The 27706-nt window shown below is 38.2% G+C and overlaps 1 protein-coding gene across 1 annotated transcript; it reads left to right on the top strand.

The window, feature by feature from the left end:
• The first annotated feature begins 73 nt into the window (after positions 1-73).
• Positions 74-27702, top strand: LOC125287787 (alpha-actinin-2-like). The gene is made up of 21 exons (XM_048233813.1): positions 74-299; positions 3001-3115; positions 3204-3323; positions 3485-3571; positions 3798-3885; positions 5248-5326; positions 6201-6282; positions 8477-8562; positions 8891-8983; positions 9058-9288; positions 10787-10934; positions 11037-11187; positions 18652-18760; positions 19115-19255; positions 20387-20569; positions 21949-22083; positions 22180-22359; positions 24305-24451; positions 24809-24874; positions 25848-26006; positions 27360-27702. The coding sequence occupies exons 1-21, from the start codon at positions 177-179 to the stop codon at positions 27516-27518; spliced, it is 2682 nt and encodes an 893-aa protein (XP_048089770.1). The 5' UTR covers positions 74-176; the 3' UTR covers positions 27519-27702.
• The last annotated feature ends 4 nt before the right edge of the window (positions 27703-27706 follow it).

The following is a 27706-nucleotide window of genomic DNA, read 5'->3' as shown; positions in this document are numbered from 1 at the left end:
TTGAGTAGGATAGTGCCGCCATGTGGGGACAATGCGTGACATTAGTCACATGACAAACTAATATTAATTGAAAGGCAACCGGCGAGCATAAGACATCCCGGTCGAATTAGGCAGCAAGGATCAACAGATTTGCTTACCCACTAATAATTTCTGTTCTGTTCTAAATTATTTCAGTCATGTTCCAAGAAGAGACAATACAATACAACAATGGTTATGTGCAAGAAGTCTACATGACCCAAGAGGATGAGTGGGACAGAGATCTTCTGCTGGACCCGGCATGGGAGAAGCAACAGAGGAAGGTTTGTTTTCCAAGAAGTGCTATGTGCAATAGGCTAACCTAGGCTACTTACCATTCATTTAGACACATAGGATGGGATTTGTTGTAGCCTACTATGGGGGAGATCGGGGTTGGTTGTCACAATTTTTACTCATGCATGAATTGCTCATCTTCAAAAACTCTTTCAGCAGTAATTCCTACATGAAATGAAAGCTTGGGGTCTTGGCTTTAAATGTGTATAATTTTTACTTTTAGAATGTATTGTAACAGGGAGTAATTAACCATCAAAGCCTAGTTGAAGGTGCCACATAACATAAAAAAATAACCTTACAGATTAGCCTAATTATGAATCCTGGACCAGGAGAGAAAGGATACATCCTAATGTTACATATTCTTTGTTTGATGGGTTTGTCTATCCTATATTCCAGGTAACAGCCTAATTTAAAGTTTAACTTTAGATAACTAGTTCTACTTCAGTTTGTATTTGTTCATTTTACACATGCATGGAAGGTGACAATAGCAGAACATAAGTCTAGGCCTGTTTTGCACATTGCAAAAGAAATTGATTGGATAAGCCTCATTACATCTTTTCTCTACAAATATTGATGAAATCTACTGTGCATCAACCTGACCAAGTAGCCTCACTGTTTTTTGACCAGGGGATGGTGTGTGTGTGTGTGTGTGTGTGTGTGTGTGTGTGTGTGTGTGGGACATAAATGTGTCTAGTGACGTCTGTGGACTGAAGGGTATAGCACTGTAGAGGTATAATGGTAATGGTGTCACATTTCATTGGGTCAAGGTGTAAGGCCACAGCACAGTGACGATCCAAACATAGTAGGTGCTGAAAGAAGGCTTTGATCCAGTCATAAAATCTATATTTAGGAGCCACAATTCTTTGAAATCACAGTGTTGGATCACTCCCCATGACATTGGTGTATTTTTCTTACATTTGTGAATTGCTTATGCAGTATTCCAACATAACTCACTGCACAGTTTTTATGCTCTTCTGTTGATACATCTGTTGATGAATTCAGGATAAACAATAGATTTGTTTGGTCCAGTCTTTTTCAGTTTATTTACCAATATAACTGGTAAGCACAAGTTTACTGCACTGATCGGGCCATATAGTTAGAGGGCACTGATGAGAGTATAGACGGATATATAGGTAATGTTAAAGTCAGAATAGGTCAGAAAAGTGTTAATGGAACATATGTCATTGACATAAATGTTACTAATGCTACTAATTGCTACTACTAATGCTACTAATTTCCTAAGCTATACCACTTAGAAACAGACATATTGGGACAATTTATACTACGCATGTATGTGTATATAATGTGATCAGTGTTCTGGTAATAAACATATTTGCTGCTTTAGCCTACCGTTTTTCTGTGCAATAAAGAAAGATGTCGTTTCGATGTTTTCATTGTTGCTAAAGATGACAGCCTGATTTTTTTTATTGTGTTCATAGGTTCAAGTTAACATCTAAACCCATGCATGACTGCAGAAAATAGGTTTCTTGACCAACCAGCAGGTCAAATACACAGTTAATTATTTTCAGAGACATTGCTGTGTTAGTACTCCACCTCATGCTGGCTTCTTTAATCTGGCAAAGGGTTTACCGTCACTTTTTTTATTGACCTGTTGGTCCTCCATCACTTGAACATGCAGCCTTGACCCCATGCAGTTCACTTTTGGTGATGAAGATACACAGGAGTAGTGCCACTATGGCTCTCATGATTTTTCACTTTGTGCCTCTTGAACACTCACATGCCTGTTGTCAAGTCTAGTATTTCTAATAAGGAAAATAATATGAATTTAAAGTGATTTCATATATGAGTTGCGGTGTAACTCCTGTGTTGTTCTTGTAGTTTAGGCACAAGTAAGCTACAAGTAAAATAAAAAAAACAAATACAAATATTAAGCTACAGAATATTTTATTGCAAGTTTCTATTCAGTTTGCTAGATGTAATGAAATACAATTGTATAACAAAAATGAATTTCTAAGGTTAGAATGATATCTGGCAATGAACACCTGTTTACAGCTATCACAACATGCTTTCTTGTCTAACTCTCCAGCTGTTGTTCTGAATATAGTAGTGTGTGGTGGATAGGGGACATTCAGATGTCCACCAATAGCAATGGAATCGCCTGTTTGCAATGTGTCTGGTGGACCATTAGTCATCCATGGGGTGATATTGGCGGGTCACATATTTAGCAGCACTTGATGACAAAGGCTTGGCACATTTTGTATAGTTGTTGTAGCTATTTGTTATTGCTCTGCTTATATCTTGGTACTGGCACTTTTACCTTTTCAGCATGATTGCGTGAGAGTAGCTCGGAAGCATTGTGTGCTACATAACATAACACTTTTAGTCAACTGAAGAATTTGCTCAGAGGCCTCATCATAGTGTGGTCATTATATGTGGAGACTCCCCAGTTCACTGTGTTTCACTGTGCTTCAATTTCTATATTCTGTCTGCTTTGGGTCTATCTGCATTATACTGTGTTTTGGTATTAAGTAATCTGTAAAATTCAGTTGGCATAACAACTTTTTTTGCTGACACTAAAACATGAGTGCTGTGGCTAAACCATGGTTTTCTTTTAAAAGTAAGTTTTGGTGTAAACTTAGAAATGACCATATCATTAATGTGGTTAAGATGTTATTTTACTAATGCATACATATAGACAATTATTTCCTTCTTTTCCTCTCTTTTTTGAAGACTTTTACCGCTTGGTGCAACTCCCACCTGAGGAAAGCGGGGACTCAGATTGAGAATATTGAGGAGGACTTCCGGAATGGCCTCAAACTTATGCTCTTACTGGAGGTTATCTCTGGTAACACTGACATTAACTGTCTGGATTCTTTTCAGTAACTCTTGCAGTCATTTCTGCAGTTTTTAAGAGATGGCTTTTTGGTTTACAGGGGAACGACTGCCTAAACCTGACAGAGGAAAAATGCGCTTTCACAAAATAGCCAATGTTAACAAAGCATTGGAGTACATTACCAGTAAAGGAGTAAAGCTCGTTTCCATTGGTGCAGAGGGTAGGTTGGCATCATTTTGAGATGGTAATAAGTTACAGAGAAGTATCATGACTGTAGGCACGTTCTCCATCTGTTTGCTTCTTAGCTTTTAGGGCAACTGAAATATTAATATTGATGGGATGGTGGCATTCTGCATAAATATAGCTATTTTTATCCCGTAGAAATTGTGGATGGAAATGTAAAGATGACTTTGGGCATGATCTGGACCATCATCCTTCGCTTTGCCATCCAGGATATTACTGTTGAAGGTAAGCAAGATAGTTGTTGCATGAATGAAATTGTTTAATGATCATGCTCTTTATTATAAAGCTAACTTGGGGTGCGTTCGTAAATGCCATTATGAGCGCTCCGAGTGACACTTAACCGTTTGTAAATTCAGATGTATTGTGTATTTATTCAGAGCGCCACACTCCCGAAACGTCCAGAGCATGTCAGATTGAAACGCACCCAAAATATAAAATGTGTATATTTCAGAAACATCTGCTAAGGAGGGCCTCCTCCTTTGGTGTCAGAGAAAGACTGCCCCTTACCGGAATGTTAATGTTCAGAACTTTCATTGCAGGTTAGTGTGATTTTAAATATTTCACCCATTGAGAAAACACTTACTGGTGCTACTTTCTCTTTAACCCTTTTTAGGATATTGTCAAAGTTGTGATTGTCCTTATCTTATCTCTTATGCCGATCAGCACTTGTACATACATGTCACCAGGGATTTTGTCACGGTTTCAGTATTGGAGACTCTGAAAGACTCCAACAATGTTAAAGCTAAACTGACTAGTCTAGTTCAGTCACTGTTAAATTAATTACAAACACAGTTTTTAATGCTTACTCATTATTATCAGACTTATCAACTAAACATCCCAAATAAAACAATAATGGCATACCGTAATACAGAGCCATTTCCCAAAACTATGAACACAAATTTTCTGTTTCAGTGCAAAACCCTACACACACATGTATTCATATTGCTGCACCATGTGCTCATTCAGGAACATTGACATTCAATATCCAAAGAAAACCAGCTGCATATTTTGGTTACACTTTACTTGACAGTGTCGACATAAGAGTGACATGACACTGTCATGAACGTGTCATAAACAAGTCATAAACGTTTACTGTATGACATAATGCCTGTGACCTTCGTTTTTTGTCATAACAAGTTAGGGTTAGGGTTAGGATTAGGGTTAGGTTTAGAGTTATGGTTAGGGTTGGGGTTGGGGTTGGGGTTAGGGTTAGGGTTAGGGTTAGAGGTTAGGATTGGGGTTAGGGTTAGGTTTCATATGTCATGACAGTGTCATGTCACTCTTATGTCGATACTGTCAAGTAAAGTGTCATATTTTTACATTAATTTACTTTTCCACTGAATTTTAGTTCATTTTATTATAGTACAGTGACAAAAAATATACGTTACTTGTATCTTTTATTTTGTGTTCAATATGTAAAGAGGTTGTTGTTGGGAAAAAGGATAAGCATGACAGTAATTTACTGTATGTGACTAGCAGTGTGTAGTGTATATGTCTTTGAGGGCTTTTGTGTGGTGTTGATAATGATGTTTGTTTTCTCAGCTGTTTTGGGAGTAGAGTGTACAGTTAGGGAATTGTTTTTAAATGTGACTTCATAATATGGTAGAAGGATAATATTTGTTTCCCATAGGATATTTTTTTCTTAGATTGAGAGGCCTGCTGCATCAAACAGACATTAAGACAAACCATAATACTTACTTTTTTTATAGACACACATTTGCAAACATTGTTCTGGTTAAGAAATATGACATACTATTTTTAGCAATGGAAACAAAGATTTCCCTGATGTACACAAAATGTATTATTTTTGTCTCATTCTTTCATGTCGTGTATTCAGCAAAATTCTTTGTACTACATTTGATCGTTAAATTGACACCCATTTTTCCTTTGTGACTACAAAGTTGGAAAGATGGCCTGGCATTCTGTGCTCTGATACATAGACATCGCCCTGATCTCATTGACTACGCAAAGTTGAACAAGGTCATTGGTCAGCCACATGCTCACTATGCATGGGAGAGGACTAATGTTGCTGCTACTGAGTGCTATAAGTTTTGGCATAAAACTATCTGAACTATCTGTCTAAAAGATATGCAAAACCTTGCAAACACCAATAGCATACTGTAGTTAACACCAATTTAAGCTTCAGGTCATATCTATTATCTACTAATCTACTAATATCTACCGTATTTTCCGGACTATAAGTTGCACTTTTTTTCATAGTTTGGCCGGTCCTGCGACTCAGGTGCAACATATAAATATTTATGTTATGGAAAAAACATATATATATAAAAAAAACATATATATATATAAATATATATGTTTTAATTAGGAAAAAAATTAGGAAAATAATTAGGAAAAAAACATATATATATAAATATATATATATATGTTGCACCTGAGTCGCAGGACCAGCTAAACTATGAAAAAAAAGTGTGACTTATAGTCCGGAAAATACGGTAGGTTAGTGCACAGATGAAGAAGTTGTCAGTGCATGAATTATTTTAAATTTGCACGATTTCCATGAATCTTCTAGAAAGTATCGATGACACATTCTCATTTAAAGCCAATATCTGTCATGTCCGTGTAGATGTTAAAAAAGCTCATTATTATAGCTAATTACTCAACTGATCTCTGTTTCATTGCGCCCTACGACGTGTCAAAAAATTAATTAGCAAATATTGGCATCAGCCTCTGTTCTCACTGCATATGCCTGCTTTTTTGTGTGTCTGTAAACAATTTAGACATGTACTGCATATGAATATTGTATTGTTTCTTTGTTTCAATTTGACTTGTTCCTTGATCTAACTCATTTCTATTTTAGAAACTCATGGTGGATTTTTTTTGGCCCCTGTAGAATGATCCAGTGGGTAACCTCAATTTGGCCCTTGAGGTTGCTGAAAAGCATCTAGATATCCCCAAAATGCTGGATGCAGAAGGTATCAAAATATTACCTCTTTGTTTTCTAACTGTCATGTAAGAGAAATCTGATGACTAAACATAAGGTCTAACAAACATAAACTCAACATCCACAAGTGGCTGTGGACTTGTTAGTTACCCAGAGGAAAGAAAAATCAGATCTCTTTTTTGTGTAGCCTATTTGTCCTAGTTGAGCCCATTGTTGAGCTCAATGAATGATGAACATAAGTGTTGACCATTGTCTTGCATTTCTCATAAGAAACTCCTAAGAAATAGCTTTTCTCTTGTCTCAACTCAAGTCCAATTTAAGTTCAACTTAAGGAGCCCTATTTTATTAACCTGACTCTCGCCAGATGAATGTCGTTCCGCCTAGCTCCACTCATCCATCTGGGATCGATCCATTGGAGTGGTGCTTCAGAAGGCTGGGCCTTATTAAAAAATGCGCAACGTCACATCTATGAAACTCCCGCCCTGCGTCCTGATTGGCTCTACCATACAATCTTGTGCTGAAATCACTCTCAATGGAACCGATCCCAGATGGATGTGAGGAGCTAGGCAGAGCTAGGCGGAACGAAATTCATCTGGCGAGAGTCAGGTTACTATTTTATAGCCTGGTTAAATCCAGACTCATTCACTTTTTGAATAGTATGGACACTCATGATTGGAAAATGTTTCCAACACTTGCATGGTGACCGAATTGCAAAGTGAACATACTTCTGCAGAGCGAACAGAACCCACCTTTTACTTGAGCTTGTAGGCTACATTAATTGTAATTTGCTTTCACAGTAGGGTATACTGCCCAACAATGGGTTGCAGTTGAAAATGTATCAAGAATGAACACTGAAACAGCAACATTTACCTCAATAACATTTAATTGAGTGAATAAAAATCATTTTTTGGACATTTAAGCACATTGGGTAATAAACACTCAGCACAGCTTTCTGTCTTTTCATGGCTAGGGACACAGTAGTGGGTAATGATGCACCGTGACCAGGCGTAAAACAGGATCTTGAAATACTCTCCCTGCACTGATCTTAGACTGATGTATTTTTGCTCCCTATTTCTCCTAAAGGGGTTTAGAAGAGACAGGTCAGAATTAAGTAATCTTAAAAGATTGAATTTATTTCTGTGAGACAAAGACAAGACTGTAAAATTGGTGATGTTATGGAAATGTTGAGTCTGTTGCATGGTTGCAAGATAGTCTGATTGTCTGGTGTTAGGCCCTGGTATCCACATACCTGGATATTTAAAAAAAAAAAAAAATTCCCAATCCATGTTTTTTTTTCCTAAATCTGTCCACAAAAAATATCTCTGAACACGAACTTTGAGTTAAAACCACTGTGTACGTGTGGATGAGAGGCCCAACCCCATAGAAAAATGTCTGTTTTAAACAACCGTGTACATGTAGCCTATATGAGGTATTAGAATGCTGCTGGTTTCAAGTAGCCTACTGTAGTTACAACTCATTTCTTTTGTCTGAACTGGCTGATAGACTTAAACATTATGCAAAGAAATTCAATAATTGAATTTGACTTCCCAAAGATTATTGGCCTGGCCACGCCCACCTAGATCTTCTTTCAGAGAGATACTAGTCTGGAACACCAAAGTTCATTAACGTTTCCATCGGTTGGCAGATTACCTGTCCAATCAGCGATGAGAGGGGATGACACTATAGTTTCGCAATCGAAAGTGGCTGTGATAAATAGTAGTAGCAACGCCTGCAAACTTCAAAAATTGTAGTTGGAAGAATGTGTACATTTATTTACAGCAAAGGTAGGCCAATGTACATCGTTTCCTGACTGCCCATGCTGTTTATTGTCAGTTTGTAAAGTTTAGGCGAAGTAGGAAGTAATGTTATGAATCCCTGATCAATGTGATTGGTTAGGCTGGACCAATGATTTCAAAGTCTATGCCCATCGCAATGCAAGTGGTGGAAAGGTTTCTCAATCATGAGTGACCAGACTATTCACTTCGTGAATGAGTTTGGTTTACCGGGCTAAAAGTTTATGCCAAGATGGCAAAAGCCTTAGAGCCTTCAGGGCAATGAAATTCCCTTTTACATTTTCCTTTTTTGTAACCTCCACCTTCCTAAGTATTTTTGTAAAACCCTCTTACTGTTCTGTTCAGTCATCTCAGTTCCCTCATTCACAGAACCTGTCACTTTTGTATTGTTTCTTCATTCCTCTTATTCACCCTGTCTATCCTTTTAACTAGACATTGTCAACACGCCCAAGCCAGATGAGAGAGCTATCATGACCTATGTCTCATGCTTCTATCATGCATTTGCTGGAGCAGAACAGGTATAACGTCAGATATAACGTCAACATAATCTTCGATTTGTTTTGCTGAGATCAGACCTCCTTTCATCATACACTGGGCAGACATTGATGTCCATATCTTAATTTCTAGAGCCCAGGACAGACCTGTACAGTCTTTGTTAAAACTGTCACCATGGCTCCTTTGTGATCCATGTAACTTAGGACAAGTTAGCTTTGACTTGAAACCTATTAAAGTAATGGAAGCACAGCCAGTATACGTTTGCCATAGTTTAATTAATTCCATGGATTTGTGTTGCACTGGTCTTAGAATGTCAACTGAAATAAGACAGTGGTGATGTTTTGTGTTCAGGCAGAGACTGCAGCTAACAGGATCTGCAAGGTGTTGGGAGTAAATCAGGAGAATGAGAAGCTGATGGAGGAGTACGAGAGGCTGGCCAGTGAGGTATTACTTGAAATAACACTGATCTAGGTGGTTATTTGGAGTCTTCATAGAGCTTGACCAGTGTCTTTGTGTAGCTGCTGGAGTGGATCCGTCGTACTACACCCTGGCTTGAAAATCGTGCCCCAGAAAAGACTATGATGGCCATGAGGCGAAAGCTGGAGGACTTCCGTGACTATCGGCGAATGCACAAGCCACCCAAAGTCCAAGAGAAGTGCCAGCTGGAGATCAATTTCAACACACTCCAGACCAAACTTCGCATCAGCAACCGTCCAGCTTTTATGCCATCTGAGGGGAAGATGGTATCGGTGAGTCGTACTTTTATATTATCATTTGGATTTAACAGCTCTGTTTTCAATCTATCGTGTGGTATGAAGCTCCTGTAGCAATTTTCAATCTCAGCAAAGTATTTAAACGTTAGATCAGTGGTCCCCAAACTTTTTTCTTCCGAGGGCCAGCTCACTATGCCTGGCTCTAAGAGAGGGCCAGAAACTCGGAGTATATCAGTAACCATAAATAGCTTAGTGCTGTGAACAGCAGTCTACCTTAGTTGAATATTCCATTACATTTAATCATAGGCTATTGCAATTTAATACCATTGTTAGCTGTGTTTATATTGCCATCATGTCAGATCAGTGTAAAATGTAGCTCAAATTAAATAATAGGCCTACTAATAAAAATACTTTTGCATTCCCAAAAGTATTAGCAGGGAGTCCCAAAAGTATATTTTATTAAAAATGTGTGAACTCTGAGTCTTTGAATACGCAGCACATGTTGTGAATATCCTACAAATAATTTAAAGTGGTCTGAAATTACCACCATTCTAACTTTCACTCACCTTATGAGAACTTTGTGAACTCTTTGTATGAACATTTGAACGAGTGAATAAAAAATAGAAATAATTATCCCAGAAAGTCCCAGAAATATGACTTGAATAGACGTTAGTTAGTTATTAACAATTAATGGATAAACTTTTAGAATACTTTGAGCACTGATGCAGTCAGCATAGGCCTCTTACATTGTTTGCAGGTAGGCCTGTACATTTCATTCCGTTTTTTTGGCAAACGCGAAACAGTGCCAAAACAACCACCAGTGGACAAAAAGAGTATTACATGTGTACTGTTAAGACTCGCCATAGAGAATGAATGGGGGAAATTGTGGAGGTTATAGTTTGACGATGTCGTACTCCCGTGCGGGCCGGATGCTACATACCACAGACATGTTTTGGGGGGCCACCCAAAATGAGGTGCCGGGCCGTATCCGGCCCGCGGGCCGTAGTTTGGTGACCACTGCGTTAGATATTGATCATTACCTGTAGATGAAAAAACTATACTGAGATCATTGGAATCTAATGAATTTGTGCCATTTTTTCTCAGCAGCTATAATACCATTTTACGTTTTATATACATTGTCAGTAAATCCAAGGGAGGGGCAGGTGGATCTGGTGGACAGAGGCAAGGAGACAAGAGCTCAGTATGTAAAAAAAATTAGAGTAATAAACCTTGAATAATAGAATAATAAACTAGAATATAATAAACCTCTAGTAAAGAGGATGTATTGGAAATAAGTCTAGTAACTGCAACCAATGATGAGGACTAATGGTAGAGTCAGTTTCAAAGATTTCAAACATAATTGGCCAACCTTCTTTATGGATGATAAATAACAACTAGAATGGTGTGATATTTAAAAGAGCCTGGAAGCAATGTTGTGACCTCCGGATTACTTCTTCTGTTGAACGAAAACGCCTGCAACAACAGACAGTTCATCAACAGCTGACTGTCAACTGTCATTTTCTCTGGTCGGTAGGATATCACCACAGCATGGCAAGGCCTTGACCAGGCAGAGAAGGGCTATGAGGAGTGGTTGCTTAGTGAGATTCGTCGACTTGAGCGACTAGACCATCTGGCAGAAAAATTCCGGCAGAAAGGCGCCACCCATGAAGCATGGTCTGAAGGTAATAGGCAGCACATAGCTATAATACTACTACTACATAACAATACAAATGATGAAAATAAAAATAATAATGAGGATAATAAGGTATTTCATAATAACACAGGTAAAGATTGCTTGCTGATGCAGAGGGACTATGAGGCCGCATCTCTGACCGAGTTGCGAGCCCTTTTGAGGAAGCATGAGGCTTTTGAGAGTGACCTGGCTGCTCATCAAGACCGTGTGGAACAGATTGCTGCCATTGCCCAGGAGCTCAAGTAAGGACCACACCAGTCTTTATTACCTCTCCCATTCCCAATCACATAGCTGCAACCGTGGTAGGATAGAAGCTGAAGAGGCAGAACACTTTTTTACCAGCTGCTAGATAGTGCTTTGGTAGCACTTTCACCATTTTGGACTGAACATACCAACATAAAGCGCCAGTCAGATAGGTTCCCTACAAACAGGTAACGTTCAGGGAATGTTCTCTAAAGGTTTGCTGAAGGTTACCTATTTAGAGATTGTTTCTAGAATATTCTCTAAAGGTTCCATTTTGTTTTCTCGATTAGGCTACTTGCCGGCAAGTTTCTCTTTTACATTTCTCAAGTCATATTGCACAGAAATATTGTCAAAGAACGAAAAAATAAAGGTATTAACCGGTTACCATTATTTTAAACAATTCTGTTCCGGAACATAAAAAATGTAAAGTTTCTGGTTTTGTAGCAAAACATCAAAAGTTTCTGGTTTTCGTTTTCGTTCTTGAACCCGTTCAAAGCCTTGGTTAAAACACACTAGTTTTATAGGCTACTCAGTCAAGACGTTTTGAACAATAAAATAACTGGATATATTAAAAACTATATTATTATTAGGCCTGTAGTTTAAAATAGAAGTAAACACACCTTAATGGTGAAATGTGGTAGGCTAGTATAGGATAAAACCCAGTTTAATTCAAGATATTAAGGCTGTCTAATGTGTCTGCAGTTGTTCACCTTAGTAAGCGTGCACAGTGAGTATTCAAAGTCTCGTGGATAACTGCTAAACGAATGTGGAATAAATATGCATAAGATGATTCCCCAAGATTGCAAGTAATGCAACCACTTAGTTTCCATGCGTTCCAGAAATGAAACAGTCACCCACCTCCCCCAACATTCTAAGTCATTTTTATGCATCATAATGTTGTGTAGCATAGTCATATTATACACCATTTGAAAGCTTGGACTCTTGGGAATCAACAACTAATAAAATAAAATAAAATAATAATTTCTGGTTTTGTAGCAAAACATCAAAAGTTTCTGGTTTTGTAGCAAAACATCAAAAGTTTCTGGTTTTGTAGCAAAACATCAAAAGTTTCTGGTTTTGTAGCAAAACATCAAAAGTTTCTGGTTTTGTAGCAAAACATCAAAAGTTTCTGGTTTTGTAGCAAAACATCAAAAGTTTCTGGTTTTGTAGCAAAACATCAAAAGTTTCTGGTTTTGTAGCAAAACATCAAAAGTTTCTGGTTTTGTAGCAAAACATCAAAAGTTTCTGGTTTTGTAGCAAAACATCAAAAGTTTCTGGTTTTGTAGCAAAACATCAAAAGTTTCTGGTTTTGTAGCAAAACATCAAAAGTTTCTGGTTTTGTAGCAAAACATCAAAAGTTTCTGGTTTTGTAGCAAAACATCAAAAGTTTCTGGTTTTGTAGCAAAACATCAAAAGTTTCTGGTTTTGTAGCAAAACATCAAAAGTTTCTGGTTTTGTAGCAAAACATCAAAAGTTTCTGGAACATAAAAAATGTAAAAGTTTCTGGTTTTGTAGCAAAACATCAAAAGTTTCTGGTTTTCGTTTTCGTTCTTGAACCCGTTCAAAGCCTTGGTTAAAGCACACTAGTTTTATAGGCTACTCAGTCAAGACGTTTTGAACAATAAAATAACTGGATATATTAAAAACTATATTATTATTAGGCCTGTAGTTTAAAATAGAAGTAAACACACCTTAATGGTGAAATGTGGTAGGCTAGTATAGGATAAAAACCCAGTTTAATTCAAGATATTAAGGCTGTCTAATGTGTCTGCAGTTGTTCACCTTAGTAGCGTGCACAGTGAGTATTCAAAGTCTCGTGGATAACTGCTAAACGAATGTGGAATAAATATGCATAAGATGATTCCCCAAGATTGCAAGTAATGCAACCACTTAGTTTCCATGCGTTCCAGAAATGAAACAGTCACCCACCTCCCCCCAACATTCTAAGTCATTTTTATGCATCATAATGTTGTGTAGCATAGTCATATTATACACCATTTGAAAGCTTGGACTCTTGGGAATCAACAACTAATAAAATAAAATAAAATAATAAAATATGTTGCTTTACATGATCAAATTTGTGTTACTGTTTCTCAATTCAAAATGGCCGACTGCAGGTGGGCCTCTTGCACATCTGGCAAGGCACAACCAATTCTGAATGATGTATACAGGTTTTGAGCAACATATACTGCCATCCAGGCAATGTCTTTTCCAGGGAAGACTGTTCCTGTGGCCGCTTATGATCCGATCAGCAACATACCCAACCGACATGCAAGCCCTTGATGCGGGCACCAACAACTACCACTCAGACTCGGACATCTCAGAGTCAATTCAAGTTACAACATGACCCCAAGTAGTCTGTGAGAATCATAGCAATTGGCTTGCCTTTTCAGCAGCCTCTAACTGTTTTACAGCTCCTTTCAGTGAGCGTCCTTGAAAACCAAAATCTAGCAGAAGTGTTGCTCTCTTGCCTCTGCTACCAGTTCTGCATACTTTGACTTCCTTTTTTTCAAATGCTTCCTCCATTACATCTTCAAATGGAATAATTAGCTCGGTGTGCTCACTCTTCGAATACAAAACCATTGTTTTTAACCTCATCATAATTGTGGTGGCAGATATATGGAGTCAAAATAGGGTCTTTATTATTGAGAGCTTGTGAAAAGATGTTCACATGTGTAATAAAGTTTTGCAGCTCCCCTAATACACAGCACACTGTCTCATGAGGAAGCTTCTCCAAGGTTTGTTCCTTGGTAAGGGAGTTTTTCCTTGCCCCTGTTGCTCTTGGGTGCTCCGTGATGGTGCCCCCCCCCCCCCAATCCCAATCCTCCCCCACCTTTCTTATGCAGCCCTTGCCACTTAATCTACTAAACCCTCTTCTTCTACTGCACTTTTACCCCCCATAAATGCACAAATAGGCTGACACCAGACATAATTTCACTGCATTTCTTACTTCCAGTGACTATATGCATGTGACAATAAACTTCCTTGTGTCCTTGTATCCTTGTACTGTAGATGCAATGCAAGTCAATGGGAGAGTTCTGTCACAAATGTGATGGTGTGTTCAAGACAACTTGAATCCTATAGAATTCTACAAACAGCCCTCATTTTCATTGACTAAGTGAATTTAACAAGCAGGGGTGAAAGTGGGTCGATATGGCCGTGTACTGTGTACTAGTACAAGACTCAATGGTGCTATGTAGTACCAGAAAGAGAGGAGTAGCTGCCCGAACATACATTAAACGTATAATGAGATCTGTGCATTAAGGTAGAAAGGCTACTGTCTATGAGTGCATTTGACTCTGTCTCAAAATGAAAGTGCAAACATGTCTTATTTATTAATCAATAACTGAACGGCTTAAGGAACTCACCACACCGTTACATCCCATACACAACAAAAATATGTTTGAAATATATATTGGATTGCACCTCTTTCCAACATAGGCTATCTTCATTGGTTATTAGTGACAGACTGAAAGAAACAAACTTTATTTGGAAAGGTAATGTGAAGCCAGATAAAAGAAAGAGAAGTGAGTTAAGAAATTACATAACACATTAGTGAATGGCACATTTAGTTTTACTGCATTCATACTGTATATTAGCAATATATTTTTCATAAACATGACCTAACATATATGCTTTGAATAACACAAACTCTTGGACTGTTATCATTAAAACAGGAGTTTGGGGGCTTCCAAAGAAGGCAGGGAAAGAAGAAGAGAGAGTGAAGGAGTGAGCCAAATAACAGGTCCTAATGAATGCTCTCCTATACATAAAACATATTTTTGAAATATATTTTAACAATATATTTTGAAAAAAATGTAAATATTTAAAATTGGCCCAAACATATAATTTGACACTTATAAATATATTTCAATATATTTGTTTTTTGTATAATAGACTAAAAATAATTTCTATGATCGGTCCCCTGATCACAGAAAACCAGTGGGTAAGCTACAGAGAATAGACAAGGGTGGACCTAGGAATCAGCACAATCTTTATGAGATGCTATATTAAATACAGAGATGGCAATAATTATGGCAATGTTTTTTTTTTGTTTATTTCTTGATGAAAAAAAGATATCCAAAATATAACATAGATGTGAATGAAGAAATGACCTCTGTAAAAACCCTTGGGTCTTATATGTCAGTTAAATGAAAATGGAACATGTGACAGTTGAACCTGGCTTCATCCAGTGTTCAGATTTTTGTTTTGTATATGAATGCGAAACAGTGCATATTTAGTAAGACAATACCTTATTTTTTTATGTATTGTTTATTGTATTTATTTAAACATTTAAAGCAACTTGTAACTTCTTAATGAAAATAATAAACTCCATGGTGGTATCTGTTAGTTAAATAGGGGTTTGCCCTATTGACCTGTATTTTCCTCCCCTTTATATTGGAGTTGGTTTGTTTACAGAGTGATAACTTACATCTTTAAGCTACAAAAAGGTAGGGGCATTATGCCAAAATTTAAATTAGAGACATGTTAGAAGACAACAATCCCCAAACTGTTTGGCCACCTCGAGGGGTACCAGTTTTGAAAACACCAGTATTTGCCTATGATATTGAGATACAAATACAGCGAGTCTACTTCTAAATCTGTCAGGATACTGAGGTGACCTTCCCCTAGCTCTGGCTCAGTTGCTTTAGAGTGATAAATGAGACTAGTGAAGGGGGTGGTGGGTGAGAGTATTTCACAGCACTCCGGGTATTCGCCCACAAGCTTGAGGGGTGACCTTAGTGTTGACTTTAGTGTTGCAGCATACTTTCTCAGCAGAGGACTGAGCATACAGAGCTCCCTTATGGATTCCATTTCCATGTCTCCCTCTGGGGTCAGTGGTGGGGTCTGATGTGTCTCCTCCTGAACTAAGTGGCTGCCACGAAAATCTTCTCTGTTGGAGGGCCAAGTTAAAGCTCAAGGGTTTTGTCATAAGAGACAACAGAAGTATGGAAAAAGAAGGGGGAAGAAGAGGTAGAGTTTATTTAGGGGTATATATTTGTTAGCCTTCTATCCAAAACATGCTGTTAGCAATACAATACCAAGCCAGGATTCCCTTCTATGTTGACCTCTGTGATTGGATGCATATTAGCACATACAAAGGAGCAGGGAGGGGCTTAGAGGTGAAACCATAACTCCCCTAATCTCTCTGCCACTGTTTTTAGGCTTTCTCTTAATAAGTTATCCTTAAAAAGTCTTATCTGGAGGAAAGATTTTGGGGGATGACAGTAAAGTGGATAATGTATGCTGTGTTGGCAGCTGAACTTTGAACAATGAGGTAGTCTGTTTGCACAAAAGAAGTAGGTGGAAGGTCATGTCATGTCAAGTCAAGTCCTGGTGACAGGCACAGGTGCCTTGCTGCTCTGATATTGATTCCTGCACTGCAAAAACTGCTTATCTAATAAAATCTAACAAAGTGTTATTAATCTAGCCGGATAGCATGTCGTGAGTAAAAGTGAGCCAACGAAAAAAAAAAAAAAATCCCTAATTACTTCTTGTGGCCTCCGCATTTACAACAAGTACAAACTTAAGAGGCCACTGTTCCCACCTTGGCCTATAATCAAATGCTTGACCTCTTTGGAAAGCTGAGACACTGCCGTGTCTTGAAAAATAATCAGAAGAACTGTGTAATGTACTGACACAGAGTTACGGAGGTTAGAATATAGTTTTTTTCTTACTGCCAGATAACAAGCATCTCTGAACTGACCACATTTCAACCCTCTAGGTCACTTGATATAACTTAGAAACACAACTGAGCCCTAACACCAGGTCTTGTGAAGCTGTGTGCAAAGTAGATCAATAAAGAATGAAAATATGAGTACTTTAGACCATTATTTGCCAAGGTATGGTCATGCGTTTTGTAAAATGCCCTATGGAAACTCCCCATAGGACTTTTGGTTATCCAAAATGCATACTGACAATCTAATGCTTACTGCATATGAACCACTTTGTCTAGAAGCATAATCTTGCTCTTAAATGAAAAGTAACACTCTGAAGTAACACTATTTCAATTCAATTGGTGTGTATAAGATGGACTATACATCTGCACAACTATTGGATAAAATAGATAGATAGATAGATAGATACTTTATTGATCCCCAAGGGGAAATTTAAGAAATATAACATGATTATTAAATTTTTATGGATTCCTGTGAATATTTCTAATATATTACACTGCAGCTAGAAGGTAGTGTAATATAATATATTACACTGCAGCTAGAAGGTAGGGAAGCACCAAAGGCAGAGGAGGGCATTTTTGATTACATTTAAGACTTAAAGATTTAAGATTTAAATTGAAAAAAATTGAGACATAGTTAGATTAATCATATTTTACATGAAAAATATTGTCATGTATTGATTCCCAAGAGTGCACGTTTCTGTATATAATATGACTATGATACATAACAATCTGATGTATAAAAATTATTTAGAATGTTGGGGGCGGGACACTGCAGCCCGAGTGGTTTTAAGACGAGACGATTTCCTAGGCAGGTATTGGCTTGGGACTATATTGGGGCAAACCATAGGTGATGCACTGCTACTTGGGCGCAGAGATTATCTGTGCTGTAGCGAGTGAGAAAAGGTACTCGTGTTGCGTGATATCTCTGCACCCAAGTAGCAGTGCTTCGCCTACGACATGCTATCTGGCATCGAGAAATTATATTCACTATGCTAAACTAAGCTAGCGGAGGGCGCTGCCAGACTAAGACAATGCATGCACGGAGACAAAAATGTGTTCCTTTAATAGTCTGTCAAGTGCAATTTTCTGTGCTCCGTCCACCTGAATGACCCTGCTCTTTGTTTGCAACTATGTTGAACAATTACCAGAGTTCCATCTACTTGTGAAGACATCATGATGCCTTTCCCTTTTTAGAATCTACAGTAACACCACTGATTGGTCAAAATGTCTGCACTTACTAGATTTTTTTCAGCTGAATGATGGGTGTTGCATATATTTAAGCTTGAATTAATGCTCCACTCCTTGCCTAACCATAATTTGAGCCCAATGAATTGTCATCCTGGAATATGCCTGTACCACCTGACAATGCCAAGGTGAATGCATGAATGATTGCCAAAATCAACGCAAAAGTGTATATTTATGAGTGTGTATATTATGACAGTGTATATTTATGAGCGTCTGCATTTGCATAGGGGCAGCCGTGGCCCACTTGTTAGCACTCTGGACTTGTAACCGGAGGGTTGCCGGTTCGAGCCCCGACCAGTGGGCTGCGGCTGAAGTGCCCTTGAGCAAAGCACCTAACCCCTCACTGCTCCCCGAGCGCCGTCATTGTAGCAGGCAGCTCACTGCGCCGGGATTAGTGTTTGCTTCACCTCAATGTGTGTTCACTGTGTGCTGTTTGTGTTTCACTAATTCACCGATTGGGTTAAATGCAGTGACCAAATTTCCCTCACGGGATCAAAAAAGTATATATACTATACTATATTTGTATTTTTGTACATAGTGAGCTTGACTACCATGATTCTGCAACCATAAATGAACGCTGTCAGAAGATATGCGACCAATGGGACCAGCTTGGTACACTCACTCAAAAGAGGCGGGAGGCCTTGGAGGTATGGACTAATCATGGCTGAAAAGTTAACTGAGATTAGAACAATATTGATATCCCTATTCATCTACAATATGTATGTGTGTATTTTACCATCATGACCACAATGACAGCCACTGGGTTATAAAGCTGTGCTGTCAGTAATTCTCCCTTTGAGACAGCTTAAGGAACATGCTAGCGACAGATATTAACATTCATTGGTCCTTGTTAGCATGCCAGCCTCCCATGTACCAGGTTGCGAGTTCTAGTCTGGTGCAGGGCTGTGTAAATTGGATCAGATAGCCAATTGTGTGACTAATAAAAGTTGTGACTAATGATCCTCAAAATAATCTGTAATGTGCTTCATGCATTTTGTCAGAGAACAGAGAAGCTGCTTGAGACCATTGACCAGCTGTTTCTTGAGTTTGCCAAGAGATCAGCACCATTTAACAACTGGTTGGAGGGTGCCATAGAGGACTTGCAGGACATGTTCATGGTGCACAGTGTGGATGAGATTCAGGTACAGCAGCTGTCCTCCTTACCTTTTTCTGTCAGCCATTTCATGCAAGCAAGCAAATCATGAAAACATTTTATTTGGCTTTTGTCTTAATACTTTTGGCCACCACTGTATGTGTGTGTGCGTGTGCGTTTGTGCACCTGTGTGTGTGTGTGTGTGTGTGTGCAGTATTCGCCAGCCTAGGACACTCACACAGGTAGGTTGTAAGAGGGCTACAACAGCTAGGCCAAGAGGGCTTAACAGCCTGCAAAGTACTGTGCCGTCTCTGCTATTATTGGCAGTCGTCACATATGGCGGAGACATGTTATTTATACCCATAAGAACTGAGTATTATGCTTATTGAGTGATACACTGGTCCATAAGTTTGTATGTGTATTATATTGCATCTCTAATACTTGTTCTCTTGTCTCTGACCCTGATTTGTGTCCCTGCACCACTTTTCTCCATGTGGACATAAATAAATGGTTCAAATGTGTTTATGTATGTTTATGTGTGTGTGTGTGTCTGTGTGTGTGTGTGTGTGTGTGTTTGTGTGTGTGTGTGTGTGTGGGTGGGTGTGTGTGTGTGTGTGTGTGTTTATGTGTGTTTGAAGATGAATCTGAAACAAAACATGATCTCCACTGTTTTGGAAAACAAATTCATTTCTGTTTTCCAATTTTGTCATTATGAGTTTCCCAAAATTGACACCCATTCATTTTAGAGCTTTGAAATTCTTTCTAAGAATTTTGTAGAGAAAAGGAATTATTACTGAAGCATTGTTTTGCACAAGAGCTCATTCTGTTTGGAAAAGCAACCAAAGCCATTTAAGAACAACTTTCTAAATATGTTTTGATAGTTGATTCTCCAAGTTGATCGGTGTCCAACACCAAATTTAGTGCTTTTGGAAAGGCACACTTAAGTGAATTGTTATGGCATCACAACATTTATCATAAGCGTAAGAGCTCTATTGCGTCCCTTGATTCAATTACAACATACCCATTTAAGGGTTGGCCTGTCATTGTTCATAAGTACTTATGTATGTCAATCATTAATGGTGTGTTATGTTAAACTGTTTTGAAATAAGAGGTAATACTGAGGTCCTGATCTTGTCAACAAGGAAAAGATAATTGCCTTGCCTGTTTTATGTGTCTGCAGAGTTTAATCTCAGCCCATGATCAGTTCAAGGCAACTATGCCTGAGGCTGACTGTGAACGCCAGTCCATACTGGGCATTTACACTGAAGTTCAGAAGATTGCGCAAAGTTATGGCATCTCTCCCAATCTTTCCAACCCATACAGCAATATCACCCCAGCTGACATTGGGTTGAAATGGGACAAGGTACTATTCATTGTTCTGATTACAGGCCTAGCAGTTTTGTGGAAATATGTATGATAATGTGTCATCAAGTCAGGTTGTGTACAATGGGGCATGTGACTTGAGACTTGAGAAAAAAGAAGGCAAGCAGAAAGACCAGCATGAATTTGATAATTGTCAGCAAAATCAGTAAAAATGGCCCCAGCCTACCCCGCTCATGCTACAGTGGAGGGTCCTCCAGCTGCCCACCCCAGCCCTCCCTGATCCTCTCCATCACCATAGCCCAGCCTTCTCCATTGCTTTCACCCCCTTTGTATGAGTTGAGACAAACCTTATGTTGGTTGTATGCCTTCATGCGCCAAAAATATTTGCAGATGCCATCTTTCATGCTCACAGTCAGATGTATGAAGACTGAAATGAACATGAGAATGTGCATTCCTCCATACCAACTTCCTGTCTTGCGTACTCACATTTCCAATGTGTATCATCAGTTGGTGACACTTAGAGACAATGCACCACAACAACACCATTAGTTGATCTCAAGTCTAGGCCTTTAATTGCACAGTACGTTGTGAAATGTGGTTTATTGAAAATGATAACATTTTGAGGTACAATTTAGGCCTATGTATCTAGATAAATTGACATTCAACATGCGCAAATTCATTCATTCATTCATTCATTCCACCTTTATTTATTCTCAGAGGTTCATTGAGGGTAGTCCTCATTTTCAGTGAAGCTGAGATTACAGTGACAATGAAATAACAAAATAAATAGTACAATAATTGTGGTAAAAAAGTGTAGGCCTAGGCCTATAAATGGAACAAAATAAATAAATAATAAGACAACCTACATAACATTGCAGAGGAGGAAGAAAAAATAAAAAAATACATACAATAATAATAATAATAATATATTGTAATTATTATTAAAATAATAATAATAATAATAATAATAATACAATAAAATTACATTTAACTAAAATGGGTACAATTTATATTGTATTGTGATTACAGATCTTAATTGATTATAGGAAAGTAGAGAGGTCATTTTTATATTACATTGCTATGCAAATGCTGCTAGGCTATGCAATATAGTCTATAATGACAATATATCAATATTTCTGTCCTTTGGCAATTCCGTCTGCCTACAGCCACATCCTTGGCATTGTTCTATTCTTCTATTTGGTCATACTTGCATATCATTACAGCTGATGATATGAGAATATGCCAATTTAAGTTTCAAGGAAAATTTTCTTTGGAATACTAACAAAAGCATGGAAAAAGTTTTTCTTCAGTCATATCAGTATAGAGTGTGATTTTGCATGAATGTGAATAAACATTACATAGCAGGATCACCTTCTTAATGCAACATTCCTTTTGCTGGATTATTGTGGTGTTGAACAGGTGAAGAAATTAGTTCCTCAGCGGGATAGTTCCTTACAGGAAGAGCTAGCTCAACAGCACTCACATGAACGATTGAGGCGTCAGTTTGCTGCCCAGGCCAATGTTATTGGACCCTGGATTCAGACCAGGATGGAGGTAAAACGTTATTCACTTGTAAACCTCCACTCAAGTTCATTTCCAATTAACATGATCTTCCGACAGCCTTTTATAGTTGTTGTTCTCAATCTTCAGGAAATTGCTCGCAACTCTGTGGATCTTGGAGGCACTCTGGAAGACCAAATGGGTCAGATGAAACAGCTTGAATCAGTCATCATCAACTACAAACCTAATATTGACAAGCTGGAAGGAGATCATCAGCATATTCAAGAGTGTCTCATTTTTGACAACAAGCATACAAATTACTCAATGGAGGTACAGAATATTTGTTCTGTTTATTAAGTCATGCTGTTGATATAACCTACTGTATTTTGACATATAGAGAAGTACGGCGATGATAGAAAACTTGTAATGGTTTTCTGTTTGCAAACAAAAATGGATTTGCAAAAATGGATTTGCATTTTACCGCTAAATGACCAGAGATCAGTACTTTAGATACCACTGCTCTGTTGAATTTTCTATTGCGATGCGGTGTTTAGAACTTAAATTGTTTTTCTGTTAATTGCACACCTATGAAGTAGATCCAGTTTTTGCCCGTACTGTATATTAATTTGCCGAACTTGTTGTGAAGTGTTGTGTCAGACTTTCAGAGCATTGCAACATTGTAGCTTATGACTGAGGTTGCTTTTAGTTCAGTTACATGGCAGTAGGCTAAGTAAAACAGCTATTTTACAAAGCTAACATTCAACAGAATCCTGGGATATGCCTAACAACTGGCCTTTGGCCATAGCAACCATCCAGTTTGTCCTGCAAGTTGAAAAATTAGTTGATATGTGGCGGAAAGAAGTAGTTCTACAAGTGCTTTCTGTAGCTCTTAATGAGACTTCTGTGTAGAGTAAAACTTGTCACCTCAAACTGAATTTGAATATGTTGTATTTGCATTTGAATTGCCGAATTTGAGCAGTTGCATTAAGAAACCGAATTTGATGCTGAAACTGGATTCATTAGATTGAAATTGAAATTTAGTTTCAGACCGTGAAATTCAATTTTAGTCTACCGAGACAAAAACAACTGGTCACTAAGGAAGAGCAATTGAGTGCAGATCAATTGTGATCTCAGCATGGGAGCCTCTGTCTCCGTCAGCACATGACTAGAGCGGAGCGCGTAGCACTGTAGATACCAAAGAGCATAGCGTCCCCTCAGCGAGCCGTCTCTCGAAATTTCTCTGGAAATTTAGAATCTTACATTGTTGCAGAACAGAATCTTCAGTTAGAATGTTCAAAACTGCCCTGCTGAAGGGTTAATCAGTCATGGGTGTGTTTTGGGTGTAACATCCTTTAAGTCAATCTGTTATTCCCTTTAAGAGCAAGCAGCACAACAACGAACTGGACGTCGGTATTTTGTCAGCGCATCTGAAGAAACCTACTTGCATGCGAAACTGTGTATGCAACACAGGGATTCCACTAAACCTTGGTTTACTAAAGAGCAGAGTATAGCCTACATGCATCTGCACTCGCCTATTATTTGAATGGATAGGAAAGTGTTTTCAATTGATAGGTTACAATTGAAAACATAGTCTGAAAAAAGTAATTTATCCCAATAATAGTAGAAAAATCCTAAGGATATTTATCCTGCAGACGAGTCGTTTGGGACTTGTTTCTTAGTGCTGCTTACATCTCGTGACAGTGTGTCTTCAGCTGTGCTTTATATGGGCCTGTCGCCATAGACCAGGTTTTTCTTGGTCAGTGGCGTAATGATTTTTAGAGGGTGTAAGATAGCGATTTTTGGATCATGCACCTGATCACACCTATTTCTTTAATTGACACACCCATCAGGCGCAATGTTCAACTAAAATGGAGTGCATGGCGAAAAATTCATCACTGAATTGGGTGTAAGATAAGAACAAGCCTTGCTTCGTGCTTGGTGCTGAGTGTATGATGGGGGCCTAAATGTCTAAATATAAGATCGAATACATCTGTGATACTAATTAAGGTGAAATAGTAACTTCAAAACTTAACTATAATCCAGTAATTGCTCATCTTTTTTAGGGGTACCATTTTAGAATATATATGTATGATTATCTATTTTATCACACTTATTATCACACTTTCTTTTCCTTATTCTATTACATGAAGCTACAGTATATGAGAAAATTGCTTTTAATTTCATCACTTTTCAGGAGGACTGGAGCATGTACCCAACCCATCTATGGTGATAAAAACTTGACCAAAGTGCTCTGTGTCCTGTTTGTGTTATGTAGCACATCCGTGTGGGCTGGGAAGTCCTCCTTACTACCATTGCTAGGACCATAAATGAAGTGGAAACACAGATCCTAACTCGTGATGCCAAGGGCATCAGTCAACAACAGCTCAAAGAGTTCCGTTCATCATTCACTCACTTTGACCGGGTATGGTTTTGTGTTCACTTTACATTTAATGATTTATGTCAATACTGTATATACGCATCTTAATAAGGCTTTTCAGAGAGCATGATGTGTATGTAAATGTCATGGTAGCAAATTTGGTTTTGGAAGACTAGATCTGTTTTATTTCAGTATACTGCTTCAATACCTGCTTTAAATGCCTGTGATCAAAGGTCAGGTGTGTATATGGTGGTGGTTTTGAGTGTTGTGTTTTAGGTGATTGCACCCAGTACAACAACCCAGTACTTTGTAAGAGAATGAATTAGATAATCAATATATGTTCTTAATATCATACTGGATCACTAGGCTGACATTTCAAAATGATCTCTTCTCTCCCTGCAGAAAAAGAAAGGTGGTATGGAAACAGATGACTTCAGGGCCTGTTTGATATCTATGGGTTACGATCTGGTAGGCACATAAACAGCAGTATCATCTAGCAAAAGAAAATCATGACCATGTTCCTTATCAGCAGTAAAAACCCATCTTTAAATAATTTGTGAAGTAACGGTTATAATTATTCTCAACATTGTGTCCACTTCTGGTTTGGGACAATGCGGTGAAAACAAATGAATGGACAACTGAAGTCAATTAAAAAATGAAAACGAATATTCAGCCATTTAGTCAGGTCATTTTTCTATGAGCCAGCTAGTACAGGTACAGCTACAGGTAGGGGAACTCACTCAATCCAGCTGTCGTCAAGTTCAGACTGCAACACTTTTAATGTTCTATCTAGTTCATCAGAATAGTTCTATGACATTTTCAATGAACAAATACAACCACACGGTTTTATTTTCACTGAATGCAGCCCATAGACTTCACTTTATGTCAAGAGGAAATGACGAAATAAGAACATTGAGAATAGCAGTGACACTCCTGGTTTCACACAAAAGTCATGAAGCAGCTGGTTCATGCTGTCTGTGTCAGTTATTTGGAAGAGCTGTGGGGCAGTCTGAAATTTTCTTAAGTTGACGAAATAGATGATGGATATTAGATACTTTACATATTGGATATACTGTACTTACAAACCTACAAGTGGATGCTCAGTGTCCATATTGAGCATTTGATACATGTATACAGTCGACACTGCAGCATGTTGTTATACTCCTACATTTCAATGTGTTATTGCTAGTATCATTCTGTAGTTCTTCACAAAAATGTAGAAACCAATGGATAATATATCCCTGCAGAACTCCTAGCCACATCTGGTACACCTAATGAAGACACATCCTTGTTTTTTTTGTTATTGCTGACATAAATATACAAAATTGATGTGGTACTTTTGTGTCTATTACTTCAACAGTGATATCATGCATAGATTATTTTTGGACAATTTGAGTATATCAAAAAAAGCAGACTTATTGGTCTAATGGTTCCCTTACAGGGTGAAGCCGAGTTTGCCCGCATCATGTCGCTGGTAGACCCTAATGGCAAAGGCCTGGTGACTTTTCAATCTTTCGTGGATTTCATGACACGTGAGACATCTGAAACAGACACAGCTGAGCAAGTCATGGCCTCATTCAAGATTCTGGCTGGAGACAAGGTAAGTCAGATTCTGAAATACATTCTAAATTCTACACTCTAGATTTTGCTGCAGCTGGACCAGAGGCTCCAGATTCAACCTCGATCTGGGTTATTCATCATTCCACTTGGGGAGGAGGCAAACTGCCTGTAAATAGTGCTGACCATAAAATACATACAGTTTCCCCCAGAATTATTGGCACCTCTGCTAAAGTTGACTAAAAAGAGGAATATAAAATCATCTTTTGGAAATTTATCTTAATGCCTTAAATAACAAAATAAGGAAATATCCAACCTTTAAGGACACCAATTTTCTTTGTGAATGAATAATGTTTCATAAATAAATAAATGTTTTCCTTGAAAGAACTGGCCTTTAAAAATAAAAATCTGCCTGCCTCTATGAGAATTTAACATAGGGGTGCCAATACTTACCCCTGTATTTTAAGGAAGAACATTTATTTATTTATGATCATTATTCATTCACAAAGAAAATTGGTGTCCTTAAAGGTTGGACATTTCCTAATTTCTTTACTTAAAGGAATTATCCGGAGTAAAATGCACTTTAGATCAATTTACGGATGATTGGGAGTACCAAGGTCTTTATGTGGTCGGATAGAGAGTCCAGAATGAATTTCATCAAGCCAGTACCTTTCCGGAAATGTTGCTACTGCAGCTGGCGTCTTTAGGGGAAAGTCCGTAGGAGTCAATTTCCGAGTGAGGAGTAACACGCTCTGGAAATTCACAATTTCATTGCCGTTAAAAAAAAAAAAAAAAAAAAAAAAAAAACATAGTCCAGTATGCAGACACCAGCTGCAGCAGCAACATTTCCGGAAAGGTACTGGCTTGATGAAATTCATTCTGGACTCTCTATCCGACCACATAAAGACCTCGGGATACTTCGGTTTGGCTTTAGGGACCCTCTACTCACTACCACGTAAGTGTAATGTTGTTTGGAACTGTAGAAAAGGTATAAAAATAGCGTTTTGTAGCGGCAAAATGACTTGCCCTGGTCACTTCCAGGCTAACGAGTTTTGACTAAAAATGGTAAAATTGAACTTTCTCAAAACACATCCGAATGACATGATTTTGATGTCAACTCAACGTATGTACTCCCAATCATCCGTAAATTGATCTAAAGTGCATTTTACTCCGGATAATTCCTTTAAGGCATTAATATCAATTTCGAAAAGATGATTTTATATTCCTCATTGTCAACTATAGCAGAGGTGCCAATAATTCTGGGGGCAACTGCATATATTTTTAAATTTGGTCCATTTCCTTGTGGTCATTGGTATCTGTCAGTGTGCAGAGCAATGCAGATCAGATATGCTTTTCAGAATATGATATTCTTGTTTGACTGTCACTATCTTTACAGCCCTACATTCTTCTGGACGAGCTGCGCAGAGAGCTGCCCCCAGAGCAGGCAGAGTATTGCATCATGCGCATGCCACCCTACACGGGGCCTGATGGCGTGCCTGGGGCACTGGACTACACAGCCTTTTCCAGTGCCCTGTATGGGGAAAGTGACCTCTAATCATACCCTCAACATGCAGGGTCCTCTCTTTGAAAAGCACACCATGCCTCAGCATTGTTAGACTCTGGTGTTTCTGTAGTTGTTACAATGTTGACACTGGCATTGAATGTTTGAAATTCTAGTGAACTTGAAAGTGATTTGAAATCATAACGTTCTAATCAATAAACTTGTCACATAGGCTGTTTTTA

This window comes from Alosa alosa, chromosome 22 (assembly GCF_017589495.1).
Source record: "Alosa alosa isolate M-15738 ecotype Scorff River chromosome 22, AALO_Geno_1.1, whole genome shotgun sequence".
NCBI classification, from domain to species: domain Eukaryota; kingdom Metazoa; phylum Chordata; class Actinopteri; order Clupeiformes; family Clupeidae; genus Alosa; species Alosa alosa.
This window is presented reverse-complemented; position numbering and strand designations above follow the sequence as displayed.

Coding starts and splice junctions, on each gene's coding strand:
- LOC125287787 (XM_048233813.1), top strand. CDS start 177: ATGTTCCAAGAAGAGACAATACAATACAACAATGGTTATGTGCAAGAA. Junction 8,984..9,057: donor ACGAGAGGCTGGCCAGTGAG/GTATTACTTGAA, acceptor GTCTTTGTGTAG/CTGCTGGAGTGGATCCGTCG. Junction 9,289..10,786: donor CTGAGGGGAAGATGGTATCG/GTGAGTCGTACT, acceptor TCTGGTCGGTAG/GATATCACCACAGCATGGCA.